The sequence below is a fragment of the Protopterus annectens genome, chromosome 2.part0 (genome assembly GCF_019279795.1).
Source record: "Protopterus annectens isolate FY-2018-M chromosome 2.part0, PAN1.0, whole genome shotgun sequence".
In the NCBI taxonomy this organism is placed as follows: domain Eukaryota; kingdom Metazoa; phylum Chordata; order Ceratodontiformes; family Protopteridae; genus Protopterus; species Protopterus annectens.
The window spans coordinates 476,017,990-476,042,003 of NC_056728.1; the positions used below are offsets into that span (position 1 = coordinate 476,017,990).

Here is a 24,014-nt window from a genome sequence, read left to right on the forward strand (position 1 = left end):
AGAGCACTACAGATGTGATGTTTGCTCTGAGAGTATTGATGGAAAAGTACAGAGAAGATCAGAAGGAGTTGCATTGTGTTTTTGTAGACTTAGAGAAAGCATATGACAGGGTACCTAGAGAGGAGTTGTGGTATTGTATGAGGAAGTCAGGAGTGTCAGAGAAGTATGTAAGAGTGGTACAGGATATGTACAAGGGTAGTGTGACAGCGGTGAGGTCTGCAGTGGGAGTGATGGATGCATTTAAGGTGGAGGTGGGATTACATCAAGGATCAGCTCTGAGCCCTTTCTTATTTGCAATGGTGATGGACAGGTTGACAGACGAGTTCAGACAGGAGTCCCCGTGGACTATGATGTTTGCAGATGACATTGTGATCTGTAGTGAGAGTAGGGAACAGGTGGACAAGACCCTGGAGAGATGGAGATATGCTCTAGAGAGAAGAGGAATGAAGGTCAGCAGGACTAAGACAGAATATATGTGTGTGAATGAGAGGGAGGATAGAGGAATGGTGAGGATGCAAGGAGTAGAGGTGGTGAAGGTGGATGAGTTTAAATACTTGGGATCAATAGTTCAGAGTAATGGAGAGTGTGGAGGAGAGGTGAAGAAGAGAGTACAGGCAGGATGGAGTGGGTGGAGAAGAGTGTCAGGAGTGATTTGTGACAGACGAGTACCAGTAAGAGTGAAAGGGAAGGTCTACAAGATGGTAGTGAGACCAGCTATGTTATATGGGTTGTAGACAGTGGCACTGACAAAATGGTAGGAGTTAGAGCTGGATGTGGCAGAGTTAAAGATGTTAAGATTTGCACTGGGTCTGACGAGGGTGGACAGGATTAGGAATAAGTATATTAGAGGGTCAGCCCAAGTTGGAAGGGTTGAAGACAAATCCAGAGAGGCAAGATAACTTTGGTTTGGACATGTGCTGAAGAGGGATGCTGAGTATATTGGGAAAAAGATGCTAAGGATGAAGCTACCAGGTAACAGGAAAAGAGGAAGGCCTAAGATAAGGTTTATGGATGTGGTGAGAGAGGACATGCAGGTGGTTGGTGTGACAGAGCAAGATGCAGAGGACAGGAAGAAATGGAAACGGATGATCCGCTGTGGCGACCCCTAACGGGAACAGCCGAAAGAAGATGATGACATAGGAAATGAAATAAATATCGTAATAGTAAAAAATATTTCAATTTAAAGTATGATGAATATAAGGCATTATGTGAATTAGAAAAAGCAGATAATTTGATTGTCAAGCAAGCAGATAAAGGTAGAGCAATAGTATTGTAAGACAAATATGCATATATTGCAGCTATGAATATTTTTAAATGATGATAAAACTTTTAAAGAGGTGAATTTTGCTGACATGAAGCTAATATCAAAAGTTAATATGTTTGTGTATGACTTACAGTTACAGGAGAATATTTCCATAGAATTATTTAATTATTTAACTGTTACATGCCCCATCACTCCTATTATATATGGTATACCTAAGTTACATAAATCCCTTACTGAACCCCCTATGACACCAATTGTATCAAGTAGGGGTTGGGTCACCGAACCATTATCTATATATGTGCAGAATGTCTTGAAACAGTATCTACCATTATGTTCTAGCTATGTTAAAGATACAAATGATTTTTTGAAAAAGCTTTATGAATGGCATAAATATAGGAAGACTACTGACACTTATTTACTGGTGACCTTAGACATAAATTCGTTATTTACAGTAATACCTAATGAGTATGGTATAAATGCAGTACGTGTATTTCTGTGTGCAAAGACAAGAATGAATGGAACTGGCATAGAAACTGTTTGTAGTATGATAGAACTGGTTCTAACAAACATGTATTTCGATTTAATGGTAACCCATATTTGCAAATTTCAGGTGTGGCCATGGGAACTCCCATGGCCAATACCTATGCTAATACTGTTCTGAATCAATGGGAAGAAGAATATATATATGGTGAAAGGAATATGCGTAAGGAAAATGTGCAATTTTATCAGCATTTTGTGGATGACTGCTTTTTAATTTGGGATGGAAATGTTGAAAACATATTAAATTTTGGTGAATATTTAAACAACGGTACAACATTTTTGAAATTTAAGATGAGCTATTCTGCAGAGAAAATAAGCTATTTAGATGTATTATTGTATAGAGAAGGCATGAAATTCGAAACAACAGTATATAGAAAGGATGTACAAGTTAATAGATATATTCATGCTAGGAGTATGCATTCTAAACATGTATTTCGTAGAATAGTAAAAAGTCAGTTGTTAAGAACAAGCAGGTTAAACACACACGTGGAAAAATGCAAGGAACAAATGAAAATATTAGCTGAAGAATTTAAGGAAAGGGGATATAATGAAACCCTAGTGTATAGGACTATACGAGAAATATTGGAAGAAAGGGATAGAACAGCATCCCCTGTATTTAGTGACATTCCACAAACATATGTGGGTACAAATGAAAATAAAAAACAACTAAGATATATTACATCTCAAAATATTTTAAGTAAGAAAATAGAAAATACTATAGAAAAAAATTGGTATATACTGCTATCTATGGCCGAAATGAGATACATTGTAGGTGAAAAACCAAGATTTGCACACAGGAACTGTCTGAATTTAAAGAGATTTATGTTACAAAGATTTTAATTTAAATAATAGGGAAAGGACACCTAGTAATAAGAAGGGAACAATGCCATGTAATAACTGCAGTTGTTGCATAGATATATGTAGAAAATTAGAATATGAACATCCTATAATTAAGGAAATGTATAAAGTGGACTGTTATGCAACATGTAACACTGAATTAATAGTATATTTGGCTACCTGCACGATGTGTACAGGATTTTATGTAGGTAAATGTTCTAGGCGGCTGAAAGATCGTATAATTGAACATAAATCAAATATTACAAGGATGGTAATGACCATTGCACTAGCTAAGCACTTTAAGGGAAAGGGATCAACACATAAATTTAGTTTTAAAGTGCTGGAAGTACTGCATGTAAACATGAGAGGTGGGGATATTATAAATAAGTTGGACATAACTGAATATAGATGGATAACCATGCTGGAAGCAGATAAATATCCAGGCTTGAACAATATGGTTAGTCTAAAAAACGTATACTAGTAGCCAAACAAAAGGAATACAAATGAATGTCATGCACAGGCATATTGAATGCTAGAATGCTGATGTTTTATCCTAGCAAAATGGCTTTAAAATTCTATTAATGTTTAATTGATATGGATTTTTTATTGGTTGGTTGTATGTGTTTTTAGAGAGATGCCTACTTATACTGTGAACAAGATGCTTAATTCATACTGATGAAGGGTGTTACCAGAAAGCTTTATTCTGTTATTTTTGAATAAAAGAGAGTGCTGCTTTACTGCTTTTTGTTTCATTTGAATAAGATATATTAGCCAGTGAAACAAATTCCTAAAAAAAAATAATTTGGGACTTCATGCAAACCTAACATGGATAAAACTGAAGAAATAAACTATGACAGAAATACAACATAACTGGAAAACAGATAAGTAACAGTTTCTTTATTTGTGGTACTGTAGGAATCATTTTGTGAGGAGAATAAGACAAATTTGTTCTTAGAGTACAACTGTCATTTAATAGAATTACTTGTTTGCAAGGATTTAAGAGTAAAATATTTTCTAATATGTAATGAATTTCAGACAACCTCCCTCCCACAACAGCATATTTACTTGAGAATACAAATGTTTGGTACTTAAAGACTGCTGGCCATTGAATGCTTGACACCCAATAAACTTAGTGATGGTCATTAAACAGAAGATGGTGGTCATGGTGAGGGGAGTATACCAAATACAAATTCACACATTAACTACAGGATTTAAGGAATACCATCACTAAAGACTTCACAAAAATGGATGTGGAGTTTCTATATTCATTTGTGACAGTATAAATAAATTTACTACTGAAATGTAAGCAGCCTCTGATGTGATCAGCAGGTAGAGCTGGGAAATTACATCCTTTGAGAAATCACCTAATACTTTGTGACCAAGCTAGAGATCTGTCTTAAGAAGAAACTTCTGATTATCTGATTATCCCAGGGGATTTAAATGCCCCAACATAATATGGTCTTCACTTTGTACTACTTACTGTTTTTAGATTTGTTAGAAACTGGTGTAATTATTGTAATTACCTATTAACTGTTATTATTATTACATATTATTATTTAATTTTATTACTGCATATATATTTATTTTTGAGATAGGTTCCCAGGTCCCTATCTCGGGGAAAACTTTTCAGGAGTGTGTTATCAATGTGATAGTTGCAAGGGAAGTCATGCTTGCTGAAGGATAATTATACACTTCTTGACATTTAGTTTTGGTCCATTTGTTTTATACCAGTTTGCTTGGGGCGTGCTCTCTTGGAGGATCTTGGTGTCCTCTGGGAGAATATTGAGATGCTGCTGCCTTTGATTTTTTATCTATGTAGTGGGCTTGAGTACATGATCGTCATTGAAACCCTATGCTGATGGAGTGCTTTCAATGGTCTTGAATAAAACCTCTGCAATAATGGATACATAAATGTTTTTCAGGGTAAGGAATGGTTGTAAGAAATAGGATTTTTAGTTAAGATTCATAGCACTGAACAGCAATATCTCGATGTTACCCAGATTCTGTTCAGTTGTGTTGGAAGCTTCAGAAGAATGGCATTGCCTACAAATGGCAGTACGGATGCAGAGAAAGATTTAGCTAATATATGAAAGCCTTGGAGGCAGATGTGTAGGCCATCCTTGGCAAAGCAATTAGGATTGTATTCTATTCTTCCCAGACTGATATATATTTTACCCTTTGTGAATTACACTAGAAGCTAAGCCAGTTTGTTGAAATTAATAATCTTTTGTTCATTTTGCGTCATTGTTTTTGGTATTGGTAGAATGTTGCTCAAGGGTGGGTTCATTCCAGCCTCTGACACATATTCCAAGGGCTCCATCATGTCTCTCTTCATATTGGCTTAAATTCTGGTGTCATTCTGGTGTCATTCAAAGGGGATCCAATGTCTGTCTGCCTGGGATGACATGCTGGACAAGCCACGCTGCTTCGCAAGGGACGGCTTGCACCTGTCACCCCTGGGCTTCCGGATATTGGCAAAGGCTCTTGCCATCCCCATAGTGCCTTTTTTAGGCAAGGCTCAAATTCTAAACCTACCACCCTAGAACACCAAAAAGGAAAAAAACTAAGGGTAATGCTGCTCAATGCCAGAAGTCTCAATCTCAAGATGCACGCACTCGAGGCCCTTCTCAATATGGAGAACATCGATGTCTGTGCTGTGACAGAAACCTGGTTCAAGGCTCCTGAGAGCACCCCAGCACTAACAGGTTTCACCTCATATCATGCGTTCCGGCCCCAAAAACTGGACAACACCAAGAAAGGAGGGGGGGTGTCCATATTCATAAAGGACACCCACACCTCAAGGTTGGTGGCAATGCACGATGCATCGGAGACCATCCAGGTGCAGTTAACCATAGGCAAGACTGCTCTGCAATTTGTAGCATGTTACAGGCCACCCTCTCAAACTCAGGAACCTCACATGGCCTTCCTGAAAACATTGGAGGGGATAAATGTATCTCCAAACACCATCATACTAGGTGACTTCAACTACCCTAATATAGACTGGGAACACTACTCAAGCCCGAACACTCTAACCCAAAGATTCCTGGAGTTCATAAACTCAAATGCCATGGAACAACTAGTCACCATCCCCACAAGAGGAGAAAACATACTTGATCTCATCATCACGAACATGGGATCAAAATGTTCAACACCGGAAGTATACCCCTCACTGGTGAGATCAGATCATAAACTAATCTCGCTGGAGGTCCTCATCCCGCCCCACCTGAAACAAAAAGACCACAGTGAAAAACTTCTCAAAAGCCGATTTCACACTTCTAAAAACTAGTGTGGTCTCCTTTAAGGCCCCTGAGCCAGTGGTAAACATTACTCAAACCGCTGAATCACTTACAAATGCCTTCTACCAGCACCTACAGGACTGCATGGATCAGGCAATCCCAAACAAAACTAAGACTCTCTGTACCAAAGGCAAGCATCCAGTCTGGTGGACCCCAGCCATAAACAAGCTCTACAACAAAAGGAGGAAGCTACTACAAGATAGAGCAAAATCCTTGAAAGGTAAGACACCTTTGATCATTATAGGTAAAAAACTAAGAGCTCTCATAAAATCATTCAAGGCAAATTTTGAGAGAAAAATCGCCAAGGACTCTAAAGAGAATCATAAGGCCTTCTTTAGCTATGTTAGAAACCTAGGAGGAAACTCCCAGATATGCTCAGAATTAGTTCAAAATGATGTGAAAATTACTGAACCTACACACATTGCCAACATACTGGCTGACAGGTTCAGTGCAAACTTCTCCCTCCCCCAAAAGGAGAGATATCTATTCCAGAGGATTGTAGCCCCCAAACATCTCCAACGCCCAGGTGAGAACTGCCCTCACTAAGGCAAAAACACAGCATCCATGGGACCAGATGGTGTCCCCGGCTGTGTGCTTCATGAACTCAATGAGGAATTAAACCCACAGTTAGGACAGCTGTTTAATCTTAGCCTCACCTCAGGATACGTACTCCAAGGAGTGGTGCACGGCGACTGTGGTCCCACTTCATAAGGGCGGTGCCTCCACAGACCCTGGAAATTACCGCCCCATTAGCTTGACAAGCCTTATCTGCAAAGCCATGGAGAGGATCATAATGGAACTCATAAATAAAGACATAGGGAACTTGCAGACTTTGGATCCAACTCAGTTTGGCTTTGTCAAAGGCAGATCCTGCCTCTTAAACTTGGTTGACTTTTTCGAGACAGTCACCAAGGCCATTGATGAGGGAAAGGCAGTCCATACAGCCTACCTCGACCTGGCAAAGGCCTTCACACAATACCCCACTCAGGTATCATCGAAAACTCATCAGCTTGAATGTAAACCCATACATCACAAGATGGGTTGCAAACTGGCTAAGTGACAGAACCCACAGGGTCAGAGTTGCTGGAGCCATGTCAGACTCAAAGCCTGTCACAAGTGGTGTCCCACAGGGCTCAGTCCTGGGTCCACTCTTGTTCGGCATCTACTTTTCTGAAGTACAAGCAAACACAGGAGGGTTATGGCTGACAAAGTTTGCAGATGACTGCAAACTGGGCCATAGTCGAAAACACATCTGACACAGATATCCTCCAGAAGGGCCTCACAGAAACGGATAACTGGTGCCAGAGCCATGGCCTGAAGTTAAACGCCAAAAAATGCATAGTCATACCCTTCGGGAAAAACAAGGTTACCCCTAGCTACCATATAGGTGGCAATCCACTGAGCACAGAAAAAGTCATCAGAGATCTGGGGACCCAGGTTGACAGTAGCCTTCGCTTGACACTCATGTTGCTAAAGTAGTTAGGAAAACCTTCTATATCACCCACCTGATCATGAAAGGATTCACATCTAGATCAAGGGAGGTCATCGTCCCCCTATACTCATCACTTATTAGACCTATGATTGAGTACAATGCCCCGTTCGGAATGTATCTGACCAGACACCTGCTGCAGCTTGAAAGGCCCCAAAAGTTCCTCACCAAAAGGATAAAGGGTCTCAAAAATATGTCTTATGCTGCCCGACTGAAAGAACTCCAGCTCTATTCAGTCTCATACCGCTTGCTCAGAGGTGACCTGTGCCTGACATATAAGGCCATGTCAAACCCAGATTTGATGAATATGCTTCACCTCAAAAAATCTAGATCCCTCAGAACCACAAGGGCGGGAGACTTAAACCTTGACACGGTTATAAATAGAACGTGCTGGAGGGACAGATTCATCACCCAGAGACTCCCTATGCTGTGGAACAAAATCCCGGTACATGTGAGGCAGAGCACCTCTCTGGCCTTGTTCAAGAGGAATCTTGACCAATGGATGGGAGATTGCAGATATACCCCAGGGATTACTTCAGTGTCACTGCTTGACAGAGGCACAGCAAAATGATAGGCATAGTTTTTATTCAAACTAAAGGGGTGGCGAAAGCCACATAACTATGGGCTAGGCTTATAAATGCCCTTGGGCAGATAGCCTAGTATGAACCTATGAACCTATGAACCTATATAGTTCGGGGAGGCACATCTCAAGTCATTCGTACCCACATATACTATGACTGTGTCATATATGTACTTGTGGTGCAGAGACTTGCATGCTTGTGTGATGTTATGAATCTTGACATCTGACAGACAATTAAACATGATCTCTTTTTGCACAGTCTGGTGAGTGGTGCATCAGTGTGTGTCACTATGCAGTCACCTATGACTAAGGTATTGGATTTTGTGGAGGTTTGTCTTACGGGCTTTTGAGCTGAATCAGAGTGACTCAGATGTATGTTTCATGGCTGATGCTGCCTGTGATGTCTGTCTATGAGGCTGCTTAGGATATTTGTTTCTTAGGTTACTTTCAGGAAGCCTTTGTAGTTTAGGAAGGTTAGCGTTGTCGCCTCACAGTTAGACGTTGCCCGTTCGATTCTCAGTTAGAGCGTCTTCTGTGTGGCGACATGCATGAACGGGTGTTCCTTCGTTGAAGGTTGTGCGTTAGGCCTGGCAAGCCAGCACGTAAAACTCTACTGCCAATCATTAGCGGACCGGAGTTCCGCTGTGGCGACCCCTAACCGGGAAAAGCCGAAAGACACAAACAAACTTTAAGAGTCTCAGCATATCTAGGTCTGTGTGTTTGGTCTGAGCTGTGCATGCAGGCTTTGTTTGGTGTTTGGTTATGTGGCACTGACAAGCTGCTTGTTATTTGTTTTTTATTTGTGAGAGAGCTTTGTCTCCAATAACATTTTATAACTACATCTCTCACACACTGTGTCTGCAGATCTAAATAGTAGGTGGATGTTAGTAAACATGAGATAATTGCTACATTGTCTCTGGATGCCAATTTCAACTATGCTGGCTACAGAGAAGGCTGTAAAGTGCAAATCCATAGTTCCAGGTGTTTAGTAATGTGGGTTGAAGAGGGATTTCTGCCTTTGGGTTTGGAGTTGACATATTGGAGATGTCACTCAACTAATGCATACAATCTAAGTTTACACATGAAAATATAATAATGAAAGATATCCTTCACTCAGTTAGCAGCACAGAACAGATTTTTGCATCAACGTGCATTTTCTGACTTAGAAGTATAAAAGTATAAAGCCTCTCATTATTGACCTAATCCCTTTCAGTTTACCAGAAAATCAAAAATTTTTGAGGGAGAGGTTATAAAAAGAGACAAAAATCTATGGCATGCATTTTAAATTTGAAGTTTAAGACTATGATATATAGAATACCCTCTGTCTACTTTACAGTCTAATCTCAGGTACATGATATTGAAGGTAAACTGGCATGTGCAAGTTTTTACTCTGTGTTCTGTTGTGTTTCAGTTAGTGTTTGTCTTTCCTCTTCACTTGCATTGTATTGTCTCATAGTATTTCTTAACTGTGTTAGTTTATTTATTCCACCTGTAACTACAGCTTTGCTTCCTAAGCCTCCTGTATAAGTTGTCATTCTTTGCTGGAACATACCCCATCTTCAGTGATAAATAAATACATTTGCCTCTGTCCTGCAAGTTTTGGGGCACCTACAACCTTCCCCAACACCCACCTTTTGCTTTCTTTTTGCTGATGCATTTGACCACAGTGCTTTAGCAGCTGATGCTGCTGTCTCACAGTGCTTGGTTTGCCAAATTGCTTCTGTATTTTGGTGGTGTCTGCACACCCTCCCTGTATCCATGCGAGTTTTTACCACGTGATATAATTTCCTTCCTATCCAAAGACATGCTGTAGATGAAATGGATAGCCTCTAAGTTGTCCATAGTTAGAGTGAGTGAGTGTGCATCCTGTGATAGGTTACTAACCTGTTCAGGATGAGCTTTTTTACCTTGTGCCCACTGAGTGATGAAGTAGGCTTCTGCTGCCCTGCAAAACATGCATTATATTTAGTGGGTCGTTGGAGAATGAAAGAATGCATTTAAATACAGTCCTTATCTATTCTACTTGACCTCAAGGAGTATATCACAGCTTTTAGAGTTGCAGAAAGAGTTTGTGAATTACTAGATATGCACTTGTCCCCATGGGTCACCTGAAAGTAGCTGTTGAGTGCCTGCAATGTAGATGAACATGCCAGCATTCTTCCATGCCCCCACTTCTTGGCTAGAGTATATGCACTGTCTGGTATGTATAGCTCTTCCCATTTGTTTTGTAATAACTCAACCTTGGCCTCCTGGATGAAATCAATCAACTAGGAGGTGCATAGTCTTTGGAGAAGTATAAAGCCACTGCTCTCCCCCAAGACTTGACAGCCAGCATTAGTTACTTATTCCCACCCCTCAGGTCCTTCATTGCTCAGCCCCACTACTCAAACCCAGGTCACCTGGATAACAGGTCATGGTGTCATGCAGCTAGCTGCCCTCTCCTGTCACTTTTAATTACTTTAATTTGGTTGAAGAAGCAGTTTGATCCCTGCAACTTCCACCATCCTTTAAAAATCCAAGGATACAGAATGAAATTAATTTCTGTCAATGTAAATAAAACACTGCAGTAGTGGACAGGAAGTCTGGCCAGTTACTGATCCCCTCCTCTGGCAGATGTGCAGTGTGTTGTGTATTTTGATACTCACAATTAGAATCGATGTGGTAGCTTCATCATATATACCTTAGAACAGTTTTAAGGAAGCTTGATCAGCTCATATATTGTTTTATAAACTTTTATTGACGTGTGTGTGTGTATCTGTGTCGTGGATGTTGTCTTTTGAGGTTGATGCTAAGCACAAATTATTGCAAGATGACAGTGTACAGATGCTGCCTTATTAGCTATAACAGCACACTGTTATTTAGAAAAGCAGTGAAGAGACCACTAACATATGTCAAGATTAGTAATTTGGACATGAGAGGGGGGAAAAAGGGAAAATCATCACTCAGTGAACACCAAACAAAATCCTGGTAACACTGTGGTGTGAGTTACATCCAAGAGAGTGTGTGCACCACTGAATTGTGCTTACGCGCACTACTACTACTATACACACACACACACACACACACACACACACACACACACACACACACACACACACACACACACAAGAACAAACACACCACGGAAAACAATAAGCACTATAACAAGATAAAAGTAACAGCAAGACGTCTGTTTTCTCTACTGGAGACTGCCCCTTAGTCTAGAATGATTTTTTTTGGGTTGGGGGGCATTCACAACACTGCCTTAATGGGAAATTTGTAGAAGATTGTCAGTGAAGAATAAATACAGAGAAGTTAACATAAGTGAGATAGGTGGGCTGAGATCATTCAGATAAATATGCAACATGGTACTGCATTGTTAAGTGCTATACAGTTAGGACATTTGTGCAAATGATATCATGTCCCTATACTGAAATATTCGGTGTGATACACAGAACAAAATTCTGAAACTGATATATTAATATCACATATGCCATGCTTCAGATTAAATCATTTCAAAATATAACACCATTTAATGCATATAATATGCAAATTAAACACATTGAATGGACAAATGCTGTGGTGCACAATTATAAACAAGTATGGCATAATCAGCAAATCAAGGCAGTCCATGTTGTGTTGAGACATTCCTTAAACACATCAAGATACCCCATACACTTTGTTATGTGGGGGGAGGTTACATCAGAAATCCAGGAAATTCCAAGTTTTGTGCAAATTAAATATATTTAGTATAACAGGGGAATTTTTGCTGTATAGCAAATGCTGGCTTACATGTTGACTGGATAACTGTTTCTCACTCGTGTTTTTTCCTAAAGTATCTCTATAAATGAAATGCAAATGATCTGCTCTAAGAAAGAAACATCCCACATATGTATTCCTACAAACTTAAATGCTAACATCAACTCCTTAAAGAGGGATTTCTTTCTATTGCCTTGTCTCCTTTGCAGGACCTGTTGTACAGGAGGCTGCGATCACTAGCAGATTATGAAAATGCCAACAAAGCACTGGACAAGGCCAGGATGAAAAACAAGGATGTGAAGCTGATGGAGACACAGCAACAAATTTGTTGTCAGAAATTTGAAAAACTCTCTGATTCAGCCAAACAAGGTATGTGCACATAGAAGGAAAGAATATTCTAGATCTCTGGTAACTGGCTACTCTTTTCTTGATCCTTTTTTTCTTTTTCAATTGTCAGGTGCCTGGATCTGTAAAGAGTGCAACCTACCTCTCAACCTCTTAGCACAAGAAATCTGGACTAAGACAAAAATAATGGGGGGGGGGCAGAGGCCCCAATTAGGGGTACATTTTAAATATTGTTTTTATAAACTTAGAAAGTTGCTACAATAAAAGGTTTTGTGTTAACATGCATTTTCTGAAGGATATGAAGTCTGAAACTCAAATTACTTTCATTATTTAGTTTCTTCAATCCTCAGTGATTTACCAGAAATCCACAACAAATGTTAGAAGGAACAGATCAAAAATATGAGCCAAACTCTGGATATTCTACAAAAATCTGTACAGTTGATAGGTATGTGACATTGTAATGATTGCTACTGTCAGGACTGAAACAGTGACTGGAGCTTTCAGCTGATGCTTAAGGCACTCATCGATGGGGCGAGGGGGGGTTAAGGCTGCTGTGTCAACTAAGTAACCTCATCCTCTATAGCCAGGGTACTGCAGAAAAAAATACTAGTCAGTGTGTGTATAGTAGGGGTATACACCCTGACTACATTCTAGATCACCCAAGTTAGAATAGTGGTTCAGGTGCTGGAAGAATCAGGAAAGGGGGGGAGAAAGAAGAAGGGAGAAGTAAATGCTGGCTCACCTATCCTGGGGGAAGGACAGGTGGTCCAGTAGCTGTTTCACCATATGCAAATAGAGGCCTGCAAATGAAACAGCTGTAGCTGCAGATGTGGGCTTGGCCTACCAAGCCTGCGACAGCAGCACATATTATCATGTGGATGGGAGTTGTCACATGCAAGCAGAGGACATGGTAGGCTCTTGCAGTAACATGAACGTTCACATCAGCCACCAAGTGGTGGGTTTAGGGCCTTAACCATAAAACTCCCTAATAGTTCCATGAATAATGATCTCTCTTGTCATTTCTCATTCTATGGACAATGAAGTGGACCAACTGATCGTGGAGGGCTGTGGGTCAGAAAGCAGCAAAGCAATAAGAATCAAAAAAGAACTACTGAGTCTTTATATGTGACCGCTGCAGACATCCTTTTCTATTCTCTACTGCAGAACTTGCATTTTCATTCATTTTCTGATCAATGAAAACATAAACATTGATGTGATAAACAAAAGAAAAGGTTATGTACGCACACACACACACACACACACACACACACACACACACACACACACACACGTGCATATACAAATGGGTACCTATCAGAAGTATGAATATAATAAAACTGAATACCTGAGACAATGAATTCTAATGAGAGTATTTAAACATAAATGAAAACCTGAAAAATATCTAATAAGATCAAGTACCATACATTGTATAGCAAAGTGTATAACATGAACATTTTAATTCAAATATGTGTAATTATGCAAATTAAAAATATATGTTTGAAGGGGACTGTGCCCCAAGCCTTTTAACACAATATACTAACTGTGAGATCATGCTGTCTCACTTGGTTTTGCATGTAGCAAATGTTCTCTTTACTGCAAGGCAAGCAATTTACTGATGTTGTTATATTTAGTTGTCTGGGGTGCAAAAATAAGTTCTCCACGTCAGTGATTCTGTAAAATAAATGTTATTTTACTTAAAACTATTAATGTGTAAACTAAACTTTCATGATATCAAACATCAGTGGTTTCCTTCCTTTCATTGCTTTTCTATAAATGGGTAAAATGCCAGCATGTGTAATTAATATTACATGGTGCAGAACACTCAGGTACCTTCATGTATACACTTTCTTAAATCGTATGACTCTTCAGCAGTCAAAAAGACAGACTGCAAGTCATTGCATTACTTTTTTTTCTGGTTGGATAGTCAATTTGTCAGTTAGTCTGAATTATCTGTTAAGCACAATATCTGTCTTCAACAGATACATATATTAACAACTTTATTATATATTATATATTATTATTTATATATTATGTATTATATATTATTATATATTGTTATATATTATTTATTATATATATTATATATATATATATATATATTAACAACTATATATATATATATATATATATATATATATATATATATATATATATATATAAACAACTTTTTTTCACTTTCTTTGCAATTGAATGCAAGAAAAGTATTGTTACCTAATCATATTCAAAGTAGTAGTATCTCCCTAATTACATCTTTATTTTTTGAGAATCACAGTTTATTACAAATTACAACAGTAACATTCTTGAGTGAATAAAAACATAGAAAGAATAACAAATCTGGATATTTACAAGAGTACTTTAAGCATAAAAATGGAATTTAATAGACAGACATAATCACAAAAAAATGGCAAATATGTTGCAATTAGATTCTCTAATCATGTAAAATATTTTTTTTATTTCTGATATAACTTCAAGACAAGAACATATTTCCTAATGGCATATGTAAAGTAGGAATACTTGGCTCCCTGTCGAAATGTCAGCACTAGAAATGCAGAGTGCCAACAAGCCAACACCCCCTCCCCCGAAAAAAACAGAAGAGCGAATTCTGAAAATCACTATTCTCCTTTAAACTTCTTTTTGCAAGGGAGGCAAGCCCCCCTCCTGCACCCCCACACCTCCGAATTTATATATGCCAACACTGATATCGCCATACCTCAGAGTAAAGGGAATATTCCGAGAAATGGCATCTCAAACTTAGTATGTGCAAGTTCGATCTTTTTGCAATTCAGTCTCAGTATTTCAAGACTCGCTCTAGCGGGCCGCGACATTTCAAATGGTTACTGAATACTTTGAGTGTATAAACTACATACAGTAATGCAATACTTTAATAAAGGAGAAATAATTAAAACCATCGATCTGCATTTGATGTCTATACTTGTGCAATAATTCCAGTTTGCACAACACCAAATAATTCAAAATGCTCCCAAGTGTCCAGCCATCTGAAAGCCATTTCCCTTTATTAATAGAAACTTGCTGTCTTGACTAGAAGCTTTCTGTTACTTCCTTTCTGAAGTTGAATTAATCCTTTGGAAATATAGTTCTGTAAAGAGTTCACATATTGAAAGAATCAAAATATATGAATAGTATCCACATTTATCTCTTTATAGGAATAATAACATCTATTACAGCTGGAAAAGTATGAATATTTCAAGGTAAATTGAACATTTCCTTTAAATTGTAACTGTCTCATAAAGAGGAACTATAATACGTATCACTAAATCTGATTCTAGTTTAAATTTGATAAGCTGCTGAAATTGGATATTTATTCTCTAAAGCAGTAATTAACAACTTTCCATTCTTCATTGTACTTATAGCCCTGCCCAGCACCATAAAGAAACCAAGAAAGCCAGTGTAACCAAGTTTATTCATCATTCAAGTAAAACTTCATAAAACACAATAACATTATTAAGGAAAGCATTGCATCACCCACCACTACATTAAAACGGCAGCATTAAACAACCTCTCACTGTAGCAGCCCATGCCAACCTGAGTAGGGTGCCATGGTCCACTTCACTTTGTACCTTAACCATTCCTCAGAGAAAGGGAGAATAGATGGGTCTCATTCCAAGATCCCTCTAAAATCATCCACTGGCCTGTCCCTTACAAGCTGTTCCCCCTTTATTCCTTCAATCAACTAAAATTTGCAGCATGCCTTTTAATAATATGGAAATATTCACATTAAAAAGATTGATACCAATATCATTCACATGCAGTGAATATGAACATGAGGTGGAGATATGCTTTAGAGAGGAGAGGAATGAAGGTCAGCAGAGCTAAAACAGAATATATGTGTGTAAATGAGAGGGAGGGTAGAGGAATGGTGAGGATGCAGGGAGTAGAGTTGGTAAAGGTGGATGAGTTTAAGTACTTGGGATCAACAGTTCAGAGTAATGGTGAGTGTGGAAGAGAGGTGAAGAAGAGAGTACAGGCAGGGTGGAATGTGTGGAGAAGAGTGCCAGGAGTGATTTGTGACAGACAGGTACCAATAAGAGTGAAAGGGAAGGTCTACAAGAGGGTAGTGAGACCAGCTATGTTATATGGGTTGGAGACGGTAGCATTGTCGAAAAGGCAGGAGTCAGAGCTGGATGTGGCAGAGTTAAAGATGTTAAGATTTGCACTGGGTGTGACTCGGATGGACAGGATTAGGAATCAGTATATTAGAGGGTCAGCTCAGGTTGGACAGTTTGGAGACAAAGCAAGAGAGGCGAGATTGCATTGGTTTGGACATGTGCTGAGGAGGGATGCTGGGTATATTGGGAAAAGGATGCTAAGGATGGAGCTGCCAGGTAAGAGGAAAAGAGGAAGGCCTAAGATGAGGTTTATGGATGTGGTGAGAGAGGACATGCAGGTGGTTGGTGTGAAAGAGCATGATGCAGAGGACAGGAAGAAATGGAAACAGATGATCCGCTGTGGCGACCCCTAACGGGAACAGCTGAAAGAAGAAGATGATGATATCATTCACATGCAGTCCATCTAATCTAAACATATAGGGTCCCTGGCCACAAACTCCAAATGAGGCAAAACCCAAATATCCAAGGAAAAAGCTTCCCATGCCACCCTATGATTAACAAATGCTGAGCTAACGCAATACTTTTAAAACAGCGAGCCTGCCCCCAAACCAACCTAGGTATCATCTCAGACCAAATAAACAAAACTTCAGGAAACCTTTGCTTCAGAGTAACCAAATCTCTTACTATCTGTACAACTGCTAAGTCATTACCCTCTAAATGAATAAGCACTAGTTTGACCTCTAAGCATAAAGCATTAACTTTACCAGCCAACTGATGCCATTGCATTCCTCTAAGACCACATCAAAGTCCTTCCCATTTCAAAGGGTCCACTCCTAACATATCTCCATGTGGTTGCATCATTGCCAATTTTTCTGCCCATCAAACAAAGGAATGTTCACAAATAACAGTCTTGCTGCAGTCTGAAAAACAATCAAAACAGAATATCAAATTGCTAAACAAAATCATCTGACATAACCTAAAACTGCATCAGAAACCCACCTCCCCACTTTCTTTAATATTTCAGTTGAATTACTCTCGAATGCCAAATCTGATGCTCTTCCTAGCTGAAAAGAATGTGCTGAAAAATGATCTGTCTTATTTCTTTGACTCACAAAAAGCCCTCCTTACCATCCAAACAAACTGACCTGCTGACACTGCTTTGCTTGTAATAGGTTCACAGGTTCATAGGTTCATACTAGGCTATCTGCCCAAGGGCATTTATAAGCCTAGCCCATAGTTATGTGGCTTTCGCCACCCCTTTAGTTTGAATAAAAACTATGCCTATCATTTTTCTGTGCCTCTGTCAAGCAGTGACACTGAAGTAATCCCTGGGGTATATCTGCGATCTCCCATCCATTGGTCAAGATTCCTCTTGAACAAGGCCAGCGAGGTGCTCTGCCTCACATGTACCGGGATTTTGTTCCACAGCATAGGAGTCTCTGGGTGATGAATCTGTCCCTCCAGCACGTTCTATTTATAACCGTGTCAAGGTTTAAGTCTCCCGCCCTTGTGGTTCTGAGGGATCTAGATTTTTGAGGTGAAGCATATTCATCAAATCTGGGTTTGACATGGCCTTATATGTCAGGCACAGGTCACCTCTGAGCAAGCGGTATGAGACTGAATAAAGCTGGAGTTCTTTCAGTCGGGCAGCATAAGACATATTTTGAGACCCTTTATCCTTTTGGTGAGGAACTTTTGGGGCCTTTCAAGCTGCATCAGGTGTCTGGTCAGATACATTCCGAACGGGCATTGTACTCAATCATAGGTCTAATGAGTGATGAGTACAGGGGACGATGACCTCCCTTGATCTAGATGTGAATCCCTTCATGATCAGGTGGGCGATATAGAAGGTTTTCCTAACTACTTTAGCAACATGAGTGTCAAACGAAAGACTACTGTCAACTTGGGTCCCCAGATCCCTGATGACTTTTCTGTGCTCAGTGGATTGTCACCTATATGGTAGCTAGGGGTAACCTTGTTTTTCCCGAAGGGTATGACTATGCATTTTTTCGTTTAACTTCAGGCCATGGCTCTGGCACCAGTTATCCATTTCTGTGAGGCCCTTCTGGAGGATATCTGTGTCAGATGTGTTTTCGACTATGGCCAGTTTGCAGTCATCTGCAAACTTTGTCAGCCATAACCCTCCTGTGTTTGCTTGTACTTCAGAAAAGTAGATGCCGAACAAGAGTGGACCCAGGACTGAGCCTGTGGGACACCACTTGTGACAGGCTTTGAGTCTGACATGGCTCCAGCAACTCTGACCCTGTGGGTTCTGTCGCTTAGCCAGTTTGCAACCCATCTTGTGATGTATGGGTTTACATTCAAGCTGATGAGTTTTTCGATGATACCTGAGTGGGGTATTGTGTCAAGGCCTTTGCCAGGTCGAGGTAGGCTGTATGGACTGCCTTTCCTCATCAATGGCCTTGGTGACTGTCTCGAAAAAAGTCAACCAAGTTTAAGAGGCAGGATCTGCCTTTGACAAAGCCAAACTGGGTTGGATCCAAAGTCTGCAAGTTCCCTATGTCTTTATTTATGAGTTCCATTATGATCCTCTCCATGGCTTTGCAGATAAGGCTTGTCAAGCTAATGGGGCGGTAATTTCCAGGGTCTGTGGAGGCACCGCCCTTATGAAGTGGGACCACAGTGCGCGCCACTCCTTGGGTGCGTATCCTGAGGTGAGGCTAAGATTAAACAGCTGTCCTAACTGTGGGTTTAATTCCTCGTTGAGTTCATGAAGCACACAGCCGGGGACACCATCCGTCCCATGGATGCTGTGTTTTTGCCTTAGTGAGGGCAGTTCTCACCTGGGCGTTGGAGATGTTTGGGGGCTACAATCCTCTGGAATAGATATCTCTCCTTTTGGGGAGGGGAGAAGTTTGCACTGAACCTGTCAGCCAGTATGTTAGCAATGTGTGTAGGTTCAGTAATTTTCACATCATTTTGAACTAATTCTGAGCATATCTGGGAGTTTCCTCCTAGGTTTCTAACATAGCTAAAGAAGGCCTTATGATTGTCTTTAGAGTCCTTGGCGATTTTTCTCTCAAAATTTGCCTTGGATGATTTTATGAGAGCTCTTTTTTACTTATAATGATCAAAGGTGTCTTACCTTTCAAGGATTTTGCTCTATCTTGTAGTAGCTTCCTCCTTTTGTTGTAGAGCTTGTTTATGGCTGGGGTCCACCAGACTGGACGCTTGCCTTTGGTACAGAGAGTCTTAGTTTTGTTTGGGATTGCCTGATCCATGCAGTCCTGTAGGTGCTGGTAGAAGGCATTTGTAAGTGATTCAGCGGTTTGAGTAATGTTTACCACTGGCTCAGGGGCCTTAAAGGAGACCACACTAGTTTTAGAAGTGTGAAATCGGCTTTTGAGAAGTTTTTCACTGTGGTCTTTTTGTTTCAGGTGGGGCGGATGAGGACCTCCAGCGAGATTAGTTTATGATCTGATCTCACCAGTGAGGATATACTTCGGTGTTGAACATTTTGATCCCATGTTCGTGATGATGAGATCAAGTATGTTTTCACCTCTTGTGGGGATGGTGACTAGTTGTTCCATGGCATTTGAGTTTATGAACTCCAGGAATCTTTGGGTTAGAGTGTTCGGGCTTGAGTAGTGTTCCCAGTCTATATTAGGGTAGTTGAAGTCACCTAGTATGATGGTGTTTGGAGATACATTTATCCCTCCAATGTTTTCAGGAAGGCCATGTGAGGTTCCTGAGTTTGAGAGGGTGGCCTGTAACATGCTACAAATTGCAGAGCAGTCTTGCCTATGGTTAATTGCACCTGGATGGTCTCAGATGCATCGTGCGTTGCCACCAACCTTGAGGTGTGGGTGTCCTTTATGAATATGGACACCCTCCTTTCTTGGTGTTGTCCGGATTTTGGGGCGGAACGTATGATATGAGGTGAAACCTGTTAGTGCTGGGGTGCTCTCAGGAGCCTTGAACCAGGTTTCTGTCACAGCACAGACATCGATGTTCTCCATATTGAGAAGGGCCTCGAAAGTGCATCTTGAGATTGAGACTTCTGGCATTGAGCAGCATTACCCTTAGTTTTTTCCTTTTGGTGTTCTAGGGTGGTAGGTTTAGAATTTGAGCCTTGCCTAAAAAGGCACTATGGGGTGGCAAGAGCCTTTGCCAATATCCGGAAGCCCAGGGTGACAGGTGCAAGCCGCCCTCATGGCAGCGTGGCTTGTCCAGCATGTCATCCCAGGCAGACAGACATTGGATCCCCTTTGAATGACACCAGAATTTAAGCCAATTATTAAAGCTGATCATCTTATCACTGTATTGTGGCATCATTCTAGGTGAAGGTAGGATACTGCTCAAGGTCAGGGTCATACCTGCCTGGGCTACATAATCAGAGAGCTCCTCGACGTCCCTTTTCATGTAGTCCAAGGAGGTGCCTCATGTCGCTGACACCAGCGTGGACAATGACTGAGTCGACTTGTACCTGCTGTTGAGAGACCTGAGTGCTTGCGTTATGTGGCGGATTCTAGCGCCCGACAGGCAGCTTACTGTGACCTTCTCCTTACTCAGTCTGGTGAGCGGGACGTCAGTGTGTCTGACTATGGAATCACCAATGACAAGTGTGTCTGGCATTTTGTTTGGCCTTAAGGGCTGTGACTGTTTGACACTCTGACTGTGTGGTCTATGTGTTGCATGTGTTGGGTTGTGAGGTGGTATTTGTTTGGGTGTCTGCTTTGGTGGCCTCTGCTGTTTTGGTAAATTTTTGACCAGGGCCTCCAGTATGTCTTTGTGTGAGTATGTGTATGATTTGAAGTTGTGATGGTACCATGTGTGACTGGGTATGTATTGTGTGTGGTTGCCTTCTCCTCCTGTCTGGTCTTGCCAGTCCTATGTTGAGAGAGCTTAGCCTCCAGTTTGGCCGTATAGTTGCATCTCTCGCATGTATTTGTGTTTTGTGGGAGAAGGAGAGGATTGTTCAGGTACATGAGGCAATTGTAACATTGCCTCAATATTCCCAGGTTCACCAGTTGAGCTGGAGAGGACACTAGCAACTGATCCTCGACATACTAGAAGTAGTAGATAAAGAACTTTCAAAGGACTCCGGGGAAGTGGGTTTTGGGCTGGTGGGGTACTATCTATAATAAGAGTGCTTTATCAAGGTGCAAGTACTGTAGGAGTAAGTGCTAGGCTTTACAGATAGAGAATAGTCTACTTGGGAATCAAGTAGAGATGAACTTTTCAGTTATAGGATATGCTGGTTAGATCAGCAGTACAGTTTGGCGTGTTTTATAGCAGGGGGCTGAAGGGAGCTAGGAATTGGCCCAAAACGACCAATGGACTACTAGTTTCTGGCTGAAACTTCACCAAATCGGACAAAAAGGCCGCTCAGTGCTTCCCACTCCCACTGGTAAGCAAAGAAACTTCCCTCCTTCCTAATAAGGCAATGGATCAGTAACAGGAACTAAAAACAAAGCCCAGGGATCAGCAACTCTGAAACTGGACTACTCTAGTTCAGTAAAGTGGGAAAACAAGAGATTTTTTTGTTTTATTACAGAGATAAGGAAAAAAAACAGACAGTAAATGCAATAAATGCTGTAAATCGGCTAGCGCACTTTAGTGTGTAGCCTACAGAAACAATTTGCAATATCAATGAAAGAACTGTTGGCCAGCATATGTGTGAACCGGAGCTCTCAAAACCAAAACACACCAACAAGCTAATCGAAATACATAGCTTTATTGTTCACATCAGTGAAAGATAATCAGCGTTCTTGTAATATCCTAAAGAACCAAGCAGTCCACTTCTGGGTTACACACACTTGACCACACCACCACCCACTTCACAGAGCACAACTCTTCCAAATTTGCATGCAACACTACCTGCTGTCCTTATCCTTGCTGATCAACCTTAGACCTATGTAACCATAGGATCGCAGAAAGTTACTAGGCTAAAGACCCTAGGGCCCTTACAAGCCTAGGCAAGTTCTGCCTTTGTTTCCACAATCAGCACCTATTGCCCCTGTCCAAGACAGACACAGGTGGAATCCCTGGGGTGAATTTATGGTTACCCATCAAGTTGTCCAGATTGTGCTTGAAGATGGCCAAAGGTACTCTGCTTGACATGAATTGGGAGTCTGTTCCACAGGTGTGGTAACCTCTGAGAGACTAATCTGTCCCTCCAGCAGGTTCTATTAATGTCACATACCAGGTTAAGGTCTTTAAAGTGAGTAACCTGTGAACTATTGGATTTAATGGATATGCAGCATTTCCAATAAAGCAGAATCAGAGACTGCCTTATACGCAAGGCAGAGATCGCCTCTCAGTAGTCTGTATGAAACGGAGTAAAGTGACAGTGATTTCAGCCAGTCCACATATGACAGATGCTGAAGACCTTGAATTCTCCTTGTGAGGAACTTTTATGGTCTCTCTAATTGCTGCAGGTGCCTGGAAAGGTACATACCAAAAGGGGCATTGTACTCAGTTATTGGCTGATGAGGGAAGAGTACAGGGAGGTTATAACTTCTTTTTTTCTGGAGGTAATGCCCTTACATATGAGATGAGCAATATAGAATGCCCTTCTTACCAGTGTGAAGAAATGGTGATCAAAGGTAGAGTTGCTGTCAACCTGTGTGCCCAGGTCTCTCACCACTGAGTACATGCTTAGGATGTTTCTATTGATGTGGTAGTTTGCCAGAACATCGCTTTTACTGAAAGGGAGGATAATACATTTTTTTGCATTGAGTTTAAGGCTGTGATTTTGGCACCAATCATTTGTTTGCTTAAGACCCTCTTGTAGGATATTGACATAATTTGGGGATTCTATGACTGCTCCTAGTTTGCAGTAGCCTGCAAACTTTGTCAGCCACAGACCTTTAGTTTTTGCTTGTACTTCGGAGAAATAGATTCTGAACAGTCGAGGTCCCAGGACTGATCCCTGTGGAACACCACTGGTTACAGGTCTGCTGTTGGAGGTGGATTCCCCTATTTTGATTGTATGGGTTCTATCTGTGAACCTGTTAGCAGCCTACCTAATGATATAAGGGTTGATACCTAGCTGGGTGAGTTTGTCAATAATGCCTGATTGGGTAATAGTGTCAAAAGCCTTGGTGAAGTCCAGGTAGGCTGTATGCACAATTTTCCCTAGTCCAGGGCTCTGGTAACTGTCTCAAAGAAGTCCACCAGGTTCATCAGGCATGATCTCCCTTTGACAAATCCAAACTAAGTAGGGTCAAGTGTTTGGAGATTACCTGTACCTTTGTTGAGAAGGTCCATGATGATTCGCTCCATGGCTTTGCAGATAAGTCTTGTAAGGCTAATAGGTCAATAGTTCCCAGGGACAGTGGAAGCACCACCTTTGTGCACAGGTATAATGGTGGCCATTTTCCATTCAGCTGGGATGAAGCCGGTGCTTAAAATATGACTGAAAAGAGTACCCAATGGTGTTGCTAATTCTTGTTAGAGCCTATGTAGGAGGCAGCCTAAGATGTTATCAGGTCCCATAGATGCTGTGTTTTTGGCCTTAGAGAGGGCATTTATGACCTGCTGTCTAGAAATACAAGGTGGGGGACAGGTGGAAAGAATGTCAAGTGGTATGTGTGGTGGGGACAGGAGAGAACCTGTCGGCTAACAGGTTTGCTGTGTCCATAAGTTCATTAGCTACCAGTTCGGTGCAAATCTGGGTCCTACCTTATAGGCTATGAATGTAACTAAAGAACACCATATGGCTGTCCTTAGTTGAGGATGCTAATTTGGATTCATGGTTTGCTTTGGAGGACTTCATAAGAAGTATTATTTGCTTGTTTAAGCTGAGGAGGGAGTGTTTCCAGTTTAGGACACTCTCCCTCTTACTTTTTGTCAACAATTTCTTCCTCTTATTGTAAAGCCTGTTAATGGCAGC

General features: G+C 40.8%; 1 protein-coding gene across 1 annotated transcript in view; it reads left to right on the forward strand.

Moving 5' to 3' along the window:
* The window catches only part of SNX32 (sorting nexin 32), a 463,165-nt gene that overhangs the window by 350,892 nt on the left and 88,259 nt on the right, over positions 1-24,014 (forward strand). The window contains exon 9 of the mRNA XM_044060891.1: positions 11,954-12,113. Within this exon, the coding sequence (XP_043916826.1) occupies positions 11,954-12,113 (160 nt within the window). The remainder of the gene's footprint in view (positions 1-11,953; positions 12,114-24,014) is intronic.